Here is a 14,695-nt window from a genome sequence, read left to right on the forward strand (position 1 = left end):
TAGCAGTTTGTAAACAAACAAAATGACCGTGTTTACTTGCCAAAGAGGTCAGCTGAAAATGTGCACCTTCGCTTGGCCACCAGAACTCAAGCGCCGGCCATGGTGATGGTGTGGGCCGCCATAACAGCCGATGGTCGCTCTCCGCTCGTATTTATCGACAATGGCATCAGAATAAATGCCGAATATTATCGCAAAAATATTCTGAAGGGTGTATTAAAGACTTGGGCACGCAAACATTTTGGCCTTGGACCTTGAACACTCGAACAGGACTCACACTCACATTCAGCACACGCCACCCAAGAATGGTTACAAAATGAGGTTCCTCGCTTCATTTCCAGTGCACAATGGCCACCAAAATCTCCGGATACCAATCCGTTGGACTGGAACTGGAGAAGTTTGGAAAGCAAGGTTGGCACTAAAAAATACCAAAGTGTCGACCACCTCAAGCAAGCGCTTCGCCGGGAATGGACCAAAATATCGCAGAGCAGCATTCGGGCAGAATGTGGCGGTTTCATTCGCCGTTTGAAGGCCATAATTCGTATCAAAGATGACCAATTCGAACAAATCTAAAGTTATTCTAAAAATTGATGCTATTTCCGACTTTTTTTGCTTTCATTCAATAAAATTAAAAAAGAGAATGTAAAAATTATGGCGTTTGACTTTGTTGCAGTTTTTCGTTATATCACCCTATATATATCCCATATATTTACTATCGGCATCTACGTAAAGCTCAGAATTGACCTTTTCGTCTATTTATGATTTCGCCGGGATTAAAAATATTGGCTGTTTAATGGAAAATTTGACGTTTTTTTAACACAAATATTATCCGATGACCATCCAAATTGAAAGGCTTCTGGCCAGCCCTAAGCTCTAGCCCTATGCTAACCTCTCTGTCGATTAGTCTATAATTGCGATCTGTAGAATTATTGTAAAATCAGGGAAATTTTCAGTTTTTGGTCTATTTCAAGCCCTAATATAACCCCACCTCTATGCAAATTTTCGTGAGGATCGGGCCATAATTGCGACCTGTAGTGTGATTATAAGTTAACATGTACAGACGGACGGACGGGCATACATAGCTAGATGGACTCAGCTCGGCGAGATAGGAAGATCCATACGTATTTTCCTATGTGGGAAACCAATATTTCATGGTGTTACATAATGTTTGGCAAAAATCAAACTTATAATAACAAGCCGTGGCTCATGCGAGTATATGCAAAATTCTCCTACAAAGAATCATTTCGGAAGTATGACGTTCAAGACCAAGGAAAAGAAATCCCTATTTCTATTATATGTCTAGAAAATATTTCCATCAATCTTACCAAAAAAAATCAGAACATTAAAATTGTGAAAGGAAATATTTTCGCCTGTTTTCGTGGCAACATTGGTGGAACAATTTTCCTGATATATAGTGGACTTGGAGATTTCCTTTCTATTGTGACTGATGGTGAAATTTAATGAATAATTTTTTTGCCTTTGACATTATCTTTCTAAAACGATGCTTTGCAGGAGAATTTTACATAAGCTCACATGCGCCCTCTGTTTAGTTTGAATTGCTAATCTTCAGTAACGTTTGGAGTACCCTTAGTATGGAAAATAGGCTGCATAGGTTCACATTTAGATATATCCTATAAAAATTGTCCGTTCTTCGCCTAAGTTCTTTTTTTTTGGTCGGTCCATGGTTTCTGACGTAACCTCCTTTGAACCTGTAACGCTATCCACTAATATACCGCCACATTTGTAAATTTATCCGTCACTCATACCCCTTAAATTAATCATAATTTCCTTAGTTTAATAAAAAAAGAAGAAAGTCCAACCAGTTCTTTCCGCATAATAATTTTTCCATTGTGTAATAAACAAATAAATCGCACATACTTACAACGACTGCAATTTAGACGTTCTCATCTGAGAGTGCATTTTGAAACTGTCTAATGCCGCTTTATTTCCATACAAAGTTTGTTCGGTTTTTTATTTGATAATGGATTATAAAACAATCACTTCAGATTGATAAGACTAACTGCAGTCTAAGGGAAACATCTGTAAAGGCAGACAGTTATTGTCTGATACCGGAGCATTGTCTCGGTGTAATTTCAGACGGCACCTTTTTGCCTTAAAGGCATATCAGCTGATAAAGGCGGGTAGTAAGCGTGATATATATACATTTTAGTTTTAATTCAATGGTTGTAAATTACAATGGGGGGTAAATAAATACAGTCGAAAGATTCAGGTTCGCACCGGTTTCTTATCATACATTTGAGGTATAATAAGTCAAGGTTATTTGTTTATAACTTACAAGCAGGGGTGTAAAAAAATGTTGGAATTTTTTTTATTAGAAAATACATAACTTTTTGAGGGAAAATATAAGGGATTTTAGCAATAAAATTATTCAAATGCGGAACTTGAAACAAAAAATTCGCTGAATAATGTAGCTGAAATCATCAAAAACCCCGATATAGGGAGGTACCGTTATATGGAGACTATACCAAAACATGGATCTGCACAGAAAATTTTCTGTCATAGGCTGTCTATTACGAACTTTAAATACCAATTTTGAAACAATTTCGGTGAATAATATCGCTAAAATCATCAAAATAGCGAATATCGTGAGGTAACGTTATATGGGGGCTATACCAAAACGTAGGCCTGCGCAGACAATTGTCTGACATAGACTGTGATATCCATTACGAACTTCAAATATCAAATTTCAAGCATTTTCGGTGAATAATGTCGCTTAAATCACCAAAATACCGAAAATAGGGAGGTACCATTATATGAGGTCTATACGAGGACGAAGACGTGCACAGACAATTTTCTGTCATAGGCTGTAGTATCCACTACGAATTTCAAATACCAAATTTGACACAATTCCGTTATATGGGGCTATACGAAGGCGTGGACCTGCACAGACAATTTTCTGTCATAGGCTGTAGTATTCATTATGAACTTCAAACACCAAATTTAAAACATTTCCGGTGAATAATGTCGCTAAAATCATTAAAATACCGAATATAGAGAGGTGCCGAAGACGTGGACCTACAAAGACAATCATAGGCTGTAGAATCCATTACGAACTTTAAATACCGAATTTCAAACATTTCCGGTCGCTAAATGTCGCTAAAATCATCGAAATACTGAATATCGGAAGGTAGCATTATATAGAGGCGATACGAAGACGTTGACCAGCACAGACAGATTTTTTTTTATCACAGGCGGTAGTATCTATTATTAACTTCAAATACCAAATTTGAAACAATTCCGGCGAATAATGTCGCTAAAATCATCAACATACTGAATATAGGGAGGTGCCACAGACAATTTTCTGTCGTAGGCTGTAGTATCCATTTTGAACTTCAAATACCAAATTTCAAACATTTCCGGTGAATAATGTCGATAAAAAAAATAAAATAACCGAATATCGGGAGGTAACGTTATATGGGGGTTATACGAAGACGTGGACCTGCACAGACAATTTTCTGTCTTAGGCTGTAGTATCCATTACGAACTTCAAATAGGATATTTGAAACAATTCCTGTGAATAATGTCGCTAAAATCATCAAAATACCAAATTTAGGGATTTACCATTATATGGGGACTATATCAAAACGTGGACCTACATGGACCATTTTCAATACCAAATATCCTGAAGAATCAATATACATTTCAGTAAAATTGTATGAACCTACTTTATTTCGTTCGGAAGCTGGAGTCATTTCCACAGAAGGGAAAAGGACGGACGGACATCGCTAAATCGACATAGAATTTTATGCTGATCAAGAATATATATACTTTGCGGGGTCTAAAATATATATTTCGAGGTGTTACAAACGCAATGACAAATTTAATATACCCTCCATACTATGTGGGAGGATCTAACAAGTTAAAAAGTATCAATCGATATTGCCGAGAGATGCATAACCTCTGCCAATGTTCGATTGTTTAAATATATTTTGACATCTGTTATAATTATTCAAATTGTTGACCCTCTATGGAGTACGATCGGATCTAAATGATAAAAATATTGCGAAAGTGCCAGGTTTGGACTATATTTGGTAACTTCCTTCACTCAATATGTGATAATTTATAGAAAATATTAAAAAGTGCGTGAAATGCCAGATATGGAGATATCAGAAGGAGTGGAACGATATATCCCATCTTCATAGCAGCTCTTGTGTTAGTAGAAATAATGGGATGTATGAAATTTAAAGAGAACGGATGCTTATTTCGGGTTTTATAATCGTTTTGGTTATTCAATTTTTTTTTACTTTGTGGGGGAGGTACCAGAAGAATCTTTATAACAGATCTGGTGTTGATCAAAATATTGAGACATACTAACTGGAATCGGATGTTAATTTCATGTTTTATGAGCTTCGTGGGGGGATGGGTTCCAGAGTGGAGTGGACCGATATATTCAATTTTCACACCAGTTCTGGGTTTATAAAAATACTAGCTGGCCCGGTCCGCGTTGCCGGCCCCTACTTTTAGTTTTTAATGCATATTTTTTAAGGCATTATAGAACACTGATCTGAATGATTTCAAAATAGTCAAAGATAATTGGTCTTTTACACCCATTACCTTAAGATAGGAATTAATTTATTTTTGTCATTTAAATTGTGTGTTGGAAAACCCATAAAGTCCATATTTTTCTTCATAGTATAATTCAATAACGATCCAAAAAATAATATTCGTGATTTTTTCATGTTTCTGCCACAATTTGATATTTCGGAGTTCAAAGCATGTAGACGTACATCCCACTTCTACGTTCCCAGCCAATATTCTCTTGAGAGTTAAAAATTCAATAGTCTACCAAATTTTTTTTTCTGACCAAACATTGGTTAGTAAGGTGGATTTGCGGGTACACTAATGTGGGAACTATACTCAAATAAATGCCTATGTGGACAATTATCTGTAAGACGATTCTCTATCCCAGAGTAGCCTAAATACAATTTTTTAGCCAAATCAATTGATGAATGTGATCAAGACCAAGATGGACTCTACTCCAAAAGTCAAAATATTATGAGAAGAGGTTTTTTACACCCGTAGAAACAAAGATGTCAAATAAAGGCCTGAAAAATGAAAGAAAAATGTCGAAAACCCCGAATATAGCTTAAATTATATAATGGTTATACCAAAACGTGATCATTTTTTGCGAGGATGGTTTCTTCTCAAATTACCAACTTTTGCTAAAATGCGTATGAGTAAAATATGGTTAAAATGTAAACTATACTTGAAAAAGGAGTGTACCCTTATCCGGGGGTCATATATCGTGACCTGCAAAAGCGATTTAAGATATCTTGAAAGTTTTTTTTTTTTTCCTAAATGTCCAATTCGCTCTACCATTTTGCACCATTTTGCTCCAATGAATTGCATTTTGAGTTCTCATTGGGCGGATTATTGTAATATGAAAGAAATAGGTTCACATATAAGGGTTATACCAAAGCATGGTCCTATTCTTATAATTATTTGAAAAAATGTGTTGTTCTTCTTAAAATCTCAAATTACCAACATTTGATATACATCTGATATATATTTTGAACAACTGATTATTCATGAAACCCCTAGGAAAAATTTAAAACTCTATGGTAACTTTTGCGAAGTATAGAGCAAAATATTTGAGGCCCTTTGTGTTTGGTTAAACTATATAAAATGGACCCTAAAAACGTTTGATCCCCCTTTTTGGGATTGTTATGTACCAACCAAACTGACTACTGATGATAGCGCATAGTCACCGTATAACGTTTCATGGGAGTTAAGGTTACTTTTAAGGTTTCGGAAGAATTTTCCGAGGAAATGTATCCTTTTCTTTCCAAATTTTCAATTTGCTCCACTATTTTATATAGTTCGCATATAACAGTGCTCTTCATATTCGGTATTTCACTGGTTGCAGTCCCAATGAATTTTGCATTTTAAGTTCTCATTGGATGAATTATTTCCATATCTAGTCAATTTCCATTGAATTTTTTCTTTCGATTTTTCCCGATTTGAGAATTTTTGCCATGAGATCTCTTTTATCGTGTTTTTTTAGCGATTTTGAAAAAGTAATTATCTTTTAACATTGGTCTAACCGCGTTAAGTTATTTCGATATCATTTGACTGACTTCCATGCAACCCGCCATCAATTTCAGTTCTCAAGAAATCAAGTCAATTAAATACATTGGTATTAATATTCGAATTAAAAAAAATATAAAAAAAACACTACAAATGTACATTAGAAAAAAGTAAGTCAAAATGGAAAAAAATCATGCAAAATAAAACATTACTATTGTACATTTCAAAAGGCAAAATGAAAATGTTAATATATCACATTTTTACGCGATTTTTTGAATATTATCCTTTTCGGAAAAGAGACAATTCCGAATTTGTATGAATCGTTAAAATCGGATCAGCGGATCTTGAGTTATAAGCGTAGTAACTAACACAACTTACATTTATATATATAGATTGTAAAGTGTGTAATATGTGAAGAGAAACGGATGCTTATTTCCGATTTTATGATCGTTTTGGTTATTCAAAATGTTAACCCTTTGTTGAGGAGGTACCAGAAGGAATGAACCGATATATTTCATCTTAATACCAGATCTTGGGTTCATAAAAATATTAAGATGTATGAAATTTGAAAACAATCGGACTTTCATATTTTAAAAGAGTTATAATTATTCAAAATTTCTACCCTTTGTGGGAGAGGCACTTGATGGAGTGAACCGATATTATCCATTATCGCACCTTACCTAAAACTGACGCAAATTTTGGGATATGCAATGTAAGAGCAAAATTGGATTATTGCTTCCCTCTCTGTAGAGAAAATATATATATTTTTTTGAAAATTTTGACCTGTTGTTGTGGGGTTGGACCGATATATTCTGTCTGCACACCAGACCTGGGGTTAATACAAGTATAGCGATGTATGTAATTTGAAGACAATCGGACTATTACATCACATTTTGTAAAAATTATAATTATTTAAAATGTTGACCCTTTGTGGGGGAGGTACTTGATGGACTGGACCGATATTGTCAATTTTCGCACCTCACCTAGCATTGATGCTAATATTAGGATTTGTAACGTTGGCGTAAAATCGGATTTTCCTTTCCCTTTCTACGCAGTACATTATTTTCTTTGACGGAGTGGACCGATATTGCCCATCCCCGAACTCGAACTAAGTTTGATAATAATAATACGATCAAATCGGATACTCCCTTCGAGAGTTATCGTGCGCACCAGCTAGACAAAAAGACGGACGGACATCGCTAGATCGACTCCAAATGTCCTGAAACGGAATTGGTCCAAAGAGACCCAGGGTCTAAAACCGTTACTTCGATGAGGCACGTTTTGGCTGTATCAAATGATATATACCCTCTGTAGCCATATGACTGAGGATATAAAAAACAACATTTAACAAAATTTATTGTATTTCAATCCAAATAATATCTTATTATTCGATTGTATATAAAATAATTAGGTAACAAAAATATGTTTCGGATTTTTTTTTTTGGTTTTTTTTTTGCTATGCGGAATCAATGAAAAAATCCGCAAACTTCCTTGAACCTCCAATCACAATGACCAACAAAATTCAATTGAATTGTTACAGTGTTTGTTTTTATAGCTACATACATATGTATGTATGTGTGTCCATCAAAGAATGATATTAAACATTTTTCGACAATCAAGAAAAGAGCGCAAAAATGGTTATTATTTTAGCCAGTAGCCAGGTCATTATCTCGTTTTGATCAACACAGCTGTTTGTTGGTGGTGGACCATTAACACACAAATTAAATTTACCGAATGATCCACTGAAATACATATCGTTTCAATATGGAATATGACGCAGTTTGAGTATTTGTAAATAATATCGAATGTGTTTTATTTTATAAATATCAGTACTTGGATACACAATTCAAACAACAATAAAAAGAAGAGGAAAGGAAGCAAACTTGAGTAATAAATATGTATTATTAGTGTCCGACTGATTCATTATCGTATTTATGAAATAATGCATTTTTAGAACAAATAAAAAAGCTGTAAGTTCGTCTGAGCCAAACTGAGAATATCCTCTACCATTTGGAACAAATTTGGCAATTTTCAAAAAAATAAAATCCGTTAAAAATTTTGTTAAAATCTTAAGAATACCGAATCTAGCCATACCATAGGCAAATTTTGCCATAAGCCATTACAATATTCAAATGGGAAACTTGAAAAAAAAATTCGGTGAATAATGTAGCTAAAATCATCAAAATTCCGAATATAGGGAGGTGGGGGCTATACCAAAACGTGGACCTGCACAGAAAATTTTCTGTCATAGGCTGCAGTATTCATTACAAACTTCAAATACCGAATTCAATATATTTCTGGTGAATAATGTCGCTTAAATCACTAAAATACCGAAAATATGGAGACCATTATATGGGGGCTTACCAAAACGTAGACCTACATGGTCAATACCAAAAGTCCTGCAGACATAATATACATTTAAATAACATTTTATCAACCCACTTCATTTCGTTCGGAAGCTAAAGCGATTTCCACAGACTGACAGATGGACGGCCGGACGGACATAGCTAAATCAACATAGAATTTTATGCTGATCAAGAATAGGCTTTATCCCTTTATTGCTGTTTTTATAAAAACAACGTTTGTTTATCAGTGGAGAACGATAAAAAATGTTTTTTGTCATAGAAGTTATTTTTAAAATAACTTCTGGGGAGAATATCCCAGACAAAAACAAGGGAACTGATGAGTATTGGTGTCTCTTTCCGAAACCTAGGTATTCCCTGCCTTACCCCCTAGTAAACATTACAATCGTTCTCCACTAATAAACAAACGTTGTTTTTATAAAAACAGCAATAAAGGGATAAAGCCTGACCATTTTGCTTGTTACAAACGGAATGACAAACTTAATATACCCTCCATACTATGGTGGAGTGTATAACAAGTTAAATTGTATCAGTGGACTTTGGCGACAGATGTATACCCCAAGTCTTGAGTTATGGTTACTCACACTGTTGACCTTTTAAGGGGGAGGCACCGAAGCAGTTGGCCAATATTAACCAATTCGTATCTGACCTTCGTATACTTTATATGAGATATGTGAAAATTTTTGGAAAATATGGAAATATGAGAGAGGTACCAGATACAGCGGACCGAATATATCATCCAATGCGGATAAAAATATTGGTATGTGCAAAATTTAAAAGAAAATCGAACATTTTGTATCCAATTTTATACGAAATCATAAATTCCGATAAATTACATATTCATATCAGATTTCTGGTTAAGAGAAATATGTAAATATAGCAAGTCGTAAAGAATCGCCGACTTGATTGGCAAGTTATGACAGATATATAAGTATTGGAAATTGTGACCCTTTGTGGGTGAGGTACCAGAAAGGGTGGACTGATACATTTTATCTTCACAGCACACCATGTGTTAGTGGAAGTAATGGGATGTGTAAAATATAAAGATAACCTAATGCTCTTTTCGGATTTTATAATAGTTTTGGTTTTTCGAAACTTTGACCCTTTGTGGGAGAGGTAACAGAAGAAGTGGTCCAATCTCCACCATCCTTATAACAAATCTTATGTTGATGGAAATATTGAAATGTACTAAGTCTCGAATTGAATCAGATGTTAGCTTCATTTATATTCAATATTTTGACCCGTTGTGGGGGAGATCCCAGAAGGAGTGGACCGATACATTCCATCTTCACATCAGATGTAGTGATCTTGATCATGTGTGTAGTAGAAATAATGGGATGTGTGAAATCTAAAAAGAACCTGATGCTTATTTCGGATTTTATAAACGTTTTTGTTATACAAAACTTTGATCCTTTGTGGGGAAGGTACCAGAAGAAATGGTCCGATCTCTACCATTTTTATCACAGATCCTATGTTGATAGAAATATTCAGATGTGCCAAGTCTAAAAGGAATCGGATGTTAATTTCGCGTTTTATGAGCTTAATGGATATTCAAAATTTCGATCCATTGTGGGGGAGGTACCAGAAGGAGTGGACTGATTTATTTCATCTTAACACCAGAACCTAATTTTTCTAAAAATATTGGGATGTGTGAAATTTTAAGACAATGAGATTCTTACATTACATTTTATAAGAGTTACAATTATTCAAAATTTTGACTCTTTGAGAGGGTGGTACACTAATGTAAATTTTAGGATTTGCAAACTTGGAGCAAAATCGAATTATTCTTTCTGTTTCTGTGTATTTCATTTTTTTTTTTTTTTGAAAATTTCGACCATTTGTGGTGCAGATACCAGAAGGAGTGTACCGATATTGTCCATCCCCAAACTTGATTTTAGTTTAGTTTGGACCAAATCGGATACCCCATTCGAAAGTTATCGTGCGCGCCACCCAGACAGAAGGACGGACGGACATCGCTAGATCAACTCGAAATTTCCTGAAACGTATTTGGTCCAAAGAGACTAGAAAAGACCAAGTTGGAACCAAATCGATCCAGATGTGGCTATAGTTTCATCCGATTTTATATTAAAGCTTCCCAAAAATCGTATTAGATATAGAGTGCATATCAAGCCGTTTAGAATTTCGATTTTCTATCTTATTCTCTCTCTCTCTGATAAAAAAAACTATTTACTGTCAAACAAAACAAAAATAATAAAACTATGTTCGAGTTCAAAATTGTCAAATGTAAATTGATTTTATAACTTTCTTTAAAATTTTATTTCAGAGAGAATATCCAAATTCAAAACTGTGTGCAAGATATGAGAATCGCAATGATTCTATTCTATAACATGTAAGGATCTAAAAATGTTGTTACGATAACCAAATTTTTCTTTGGACCTGTGAAAAACGGCGTAACCCGATTTCCCGGGAATTGAAAAATTCCGTTACATGAAATTCTCTTTCTGGAACCTTGATGTGAATTTACTAAAACTTGACACCCAATCATTTGTCGGCTAGTGTTTTTGAATATTAACACAATCGAAACAAAAAACCTCAACACGATAATATCCGCACTTCAAATTCTCTTATCAATCTCTCTACACTTAATTTATGTTCGATATTTAAAAAAACTACTAGTTTATTTTTGTTGTTGTTCAATAAATTTGGTTTGGTGGGCATGCCAATAATGTCGATCAAATTAATTACCTTACAAGGTACAACAGCAATTCGCGTGGAGGCTCATAGTCTTCGTGATAGTCAGCAACAGCAGCAGCAGACCCAGTGTCTGCCTGTCTCTGAGTCAGTTTGTTGTTGGCATTCGCTTGTTTTGAACGTAAAGCTGGTGTAACGGCATCATTGTTGGCGGGCGCACCTTGCTGCCGGCTATTGATTTGTTGTGACGACGACGACTGTTTGCCTCCACCAAAACCGGTAGATGCAGGTTCGCAAATTGTATCACCACTGTTGGCGTTTTCAAGCTCCGACTCATGTTCAGCATCGCCAGACAAGATGGCATTAGCGTTCTCCAATTCAATTTCCCGTTTTCGAGCGGCCAGACGTTGTTTAATTTGCGACGTAGAGGTCATTGCCGAGGTCTTTGCAAGAGCTTCCGCTATTTCGAATTTCTCACGAAAATCCTTGAGCATGGCCATTTCATGTGGATCAATGAGAGCGTCATTATTATGGGCAGCAGCTGCCTCAGATGTGGATGGTTCTTGGGAAACATTGTGGTCGTGGTGTGGCAAGGGCAAGGGCGAAACAGATGGAGTTGGTGGTGGTGCCACCACGATGTTGGCAACAATATCCAATAACTGTTTGGGTGGTCGATCCAATGTTGCGGCTCCCTCTTCATTGTCGCTACTGCTGAACGACTCATCACCCTTGCGTGCCAGGATATTATTAAGGAATTGTTTCCGTTGTATGGCAATCGCCCCTGGCATGGGTCGTTTGGGCACCTCAGGGACTTTCTCCACATTTTCCGCCTCTTTTTTCGGTCTAGGTGGCAGTTTGGGTGGTTTCTCCAATATGGCATGTTGTACATAATTTTCCAAAGCCTCTTGGTTCTTGGCAATGGCATCGGAAGTGGGTACCAGACCGGCTAGACTTAAACGCAAACGACACTCTTCGGTACACAACCGACGACACATTTCATTTATGGCCAAAGGGCGGGCGGCCATATCGCTTGGTGCCGAACCCACACATGTCTGGCATGGTGTGTAAAATTTCGAATTCCCAATGAGTGAAATGTATTCATCCGAGTTGGATTTACGCCGATCGCCACCATCATCGTGATGACTACTGGCATAACTGCTGCTACATTCCGATATAAGTATTTCATAATCCTGTTCGATGGCATCTAAATCATCTGGGTCCGTATCGGCAGAGGGTGGTTTGCTGACCTCCACACTGGGTGGAGACACGTCATGTACAGGAAAGAATTGTGGTGGCAATTCGTTACGAGTCGGTGATAAATCATCGATTGCTCTGGATCGACCTCCGGCATCACTGCGTATATCATGGGAACCCTGGATGGCCGAGGGTGAGGTGTAATTCAGCAGCAAAGAGGTTATGGGCATAGCCTTGCCCAATGTCTCGGAACGACGATGGCCACGATTTTTGATGGCCTCCGAACCAAAGGAATCTTGATGGGATTGCATTTTTCCTGTTTTTTTTTTAGTTTTTGAGGCCGGGTAAGATTTTGAGGGATTGTGGGGTGTGTTGTTATATTAAGGTGAATAATGTGTTGATTGTTGTTAAATTTATGGCATAATTGTGGCTAGGATTCTTTAAAGTCGAAGAAGTATTTCTTTCTCATTTTTATTCACAAAAAATATTCTTTAGCATGCTGATAGTTAATGCTGCAGATTAAAGTGGGTAGAATTGTTTACATTTATTTTATTCTAATATTGAAAATTTACAAAATGTCGATAATGCAATTATTTGTGGAACATTACCTCCGATGCTCTTAAATAGGATCCTAAGTTTCTCCAAAAATTCAGAGGTTTAACAATCTTAGAATATACCCCGTATGCTTCCTAAATTATCCAAAAATTGATCTCTTTATAAGCCCATCAATATGTAGGACGGTTATGGGGAAAATTTACTTGGAACACAACAAGGGCTATTGTCTCCAATAAATGATGTTATTCTTATACGAGCCTAAAAGTATGCAACAATTAACGTGCTTTAAGTTCTTTTTAGTCGTTACCTACAGAAATCGGTAACTTTCAACAGAAATCGGTAACTTCAAAAACATAAAACCTCATTCCTAATTTCAGATTTTCAGTTCTATCCTTCCCTTGATTCCACATGTTGTACCATTTTAGCACATATCTCCAAAACCACTTTTAAATCTCAACCAAAAAATGTAAGTATCATTTACACCTTACACTTAGCTTAAATTTCCAAAAACACCTCCTTATATACACCTTTACTCCCAAATCTCAAGATTATACCTCTCTCAGTTCACATAATTTCAAATTGAATCAAATTTAGTTTTTTTTAGTACGCTTTTATTTCGAATTTCCAAAAAAACTTTAATTATATCGTTTGGTCAATACAATAAATTCGAATTTCCAAGTTCGAATTTCCAAAAACTCAGCCTTATCGCTCCAACGTGGACCCACATGCCTTATGTAGCTTTAGCCATTTTGCCAGGGTCTTTATGATTCAGTCGGTCAGTGACTCATAACTCTACTCGTTTATATATGAACTAGCAGGAGTCATCTGCTGTGTCTGTGAAAAGTTCACCCTTAAATTTTAGATTTGTTCCAACAATTCGTACTATGCCTTTTTAGTACTATTTAGTACTTTTCGTACAATTACTTCCAAATATCAATTCCAGGTACCAACAGAAACTTCAATATCAAATTTCAAGATTTCAGCCTTACCCCTTCACCCAATAACGAATCTAGTACCATTTAGTACTTTTCGTACAAATATAGGACGCATTTTAAAACCACTGCCAAATCATAAACCCACCATCAGTTATCTAAACACCAAATTTTAGAATTACCCAATACCAAATATAGTACAATTCAATTTGTTTCGTACAATTATAGTACACATTTCCGAAAGCACCTCCATATTTCCAGGCTACACATGAACAGCTACCCTAATACAAAATATCAGATTTCAAGCACTATTTGTTCACTCAATACCAAATTGTACCAAATATAGTACTATTTAGTACTTCGTGCACTGTAGTACACATTTCCATAACCACTTCCATATCTCAATTTCAGATACCAAAAGACATCTCAATATCAAATTTAAAGATTCAAGCCCTATTCCTTCATCTTATACCAAATTTAGTACTATTTAGTACTTTGTGTACAATTATGTTAAACATTTTCAAATCCAACTCCATATCTCAATTCCAGATACCTTAATATTAAATTTGAGGATTTCAGCCCCATCCCTTAACCGAATATCAAATTTAGTACCATTTCGTATGTTTCGAACATTTATGGTACACATTTCAACAAACCCATCAGTACAAATTTCCAAAATTACCTACATCCCTCAATCCTACAATGCAATAGTAATCTTATTTTCAAATTTCAGCATTCCAGCTCCCTCGGTTCACCCAAATGGGAAATTGTACCAAAATGTAGTACCATTTAGTATTTTTCTTGCACATAAGTACAAATTTCGAAAACTTTCTCCACATTCCAAGCCTAAACTGCCAGCAATGTTAACTTTAAATTCTAGCTCCATCCGTTCCTCAAAATTCAAATTGTATTACATTTAGTACCGCTTAGTACTTTTTCATATACATGAGTACT

At 35.7% G+C, this 14,695-nt stretch overlaps 1 protein-coding gene across 5 annotated transcripts in view; it reads right to left on the minus strand.

The window, feature by feature from the left end:
- LOC101887281 (nocturnin) overlaps positions 1-14,695 on the minus strand; it is an 81,306-nt gene that overhangs the window by 29,138 nt on the left and 37,473 nt on the right. Inside the window, exon 1 of one of the 5 annotated variants that reach the window (XM_059126036.1) lies at positions 11,115-12,425. The exons of the other annotated variants lie outside the window; for them this stretch is intronic. Within the exon in view, the coding sequence (XP_058982019.1) occupies positions 11,115-12,085 (971 nt within the window). The 5' untranslated portion in view covers positions 12,086-12,425. Of the gene's footprint in view, positions 1-11,114; positions 12,426-14,695 lie in introns of those variants that run through there. 5 annotated transcript variants of the gene reach the window in all.

Source organism: Musca domestica, unplaced genomic scaffold (genome assembly GCF_030504385.1).
Source record: "Musca domestica strain aabys unplaced genomic scaffold, Musca_domestica.polishedcontigs.V.1.1 36, whole genome shotgun sequence".
Lineage (NCBI taxonomy): Eukaryota > Metazoa > Arthropoda > Insecta > Diptera > Muscidae > Musca > Musca domestica.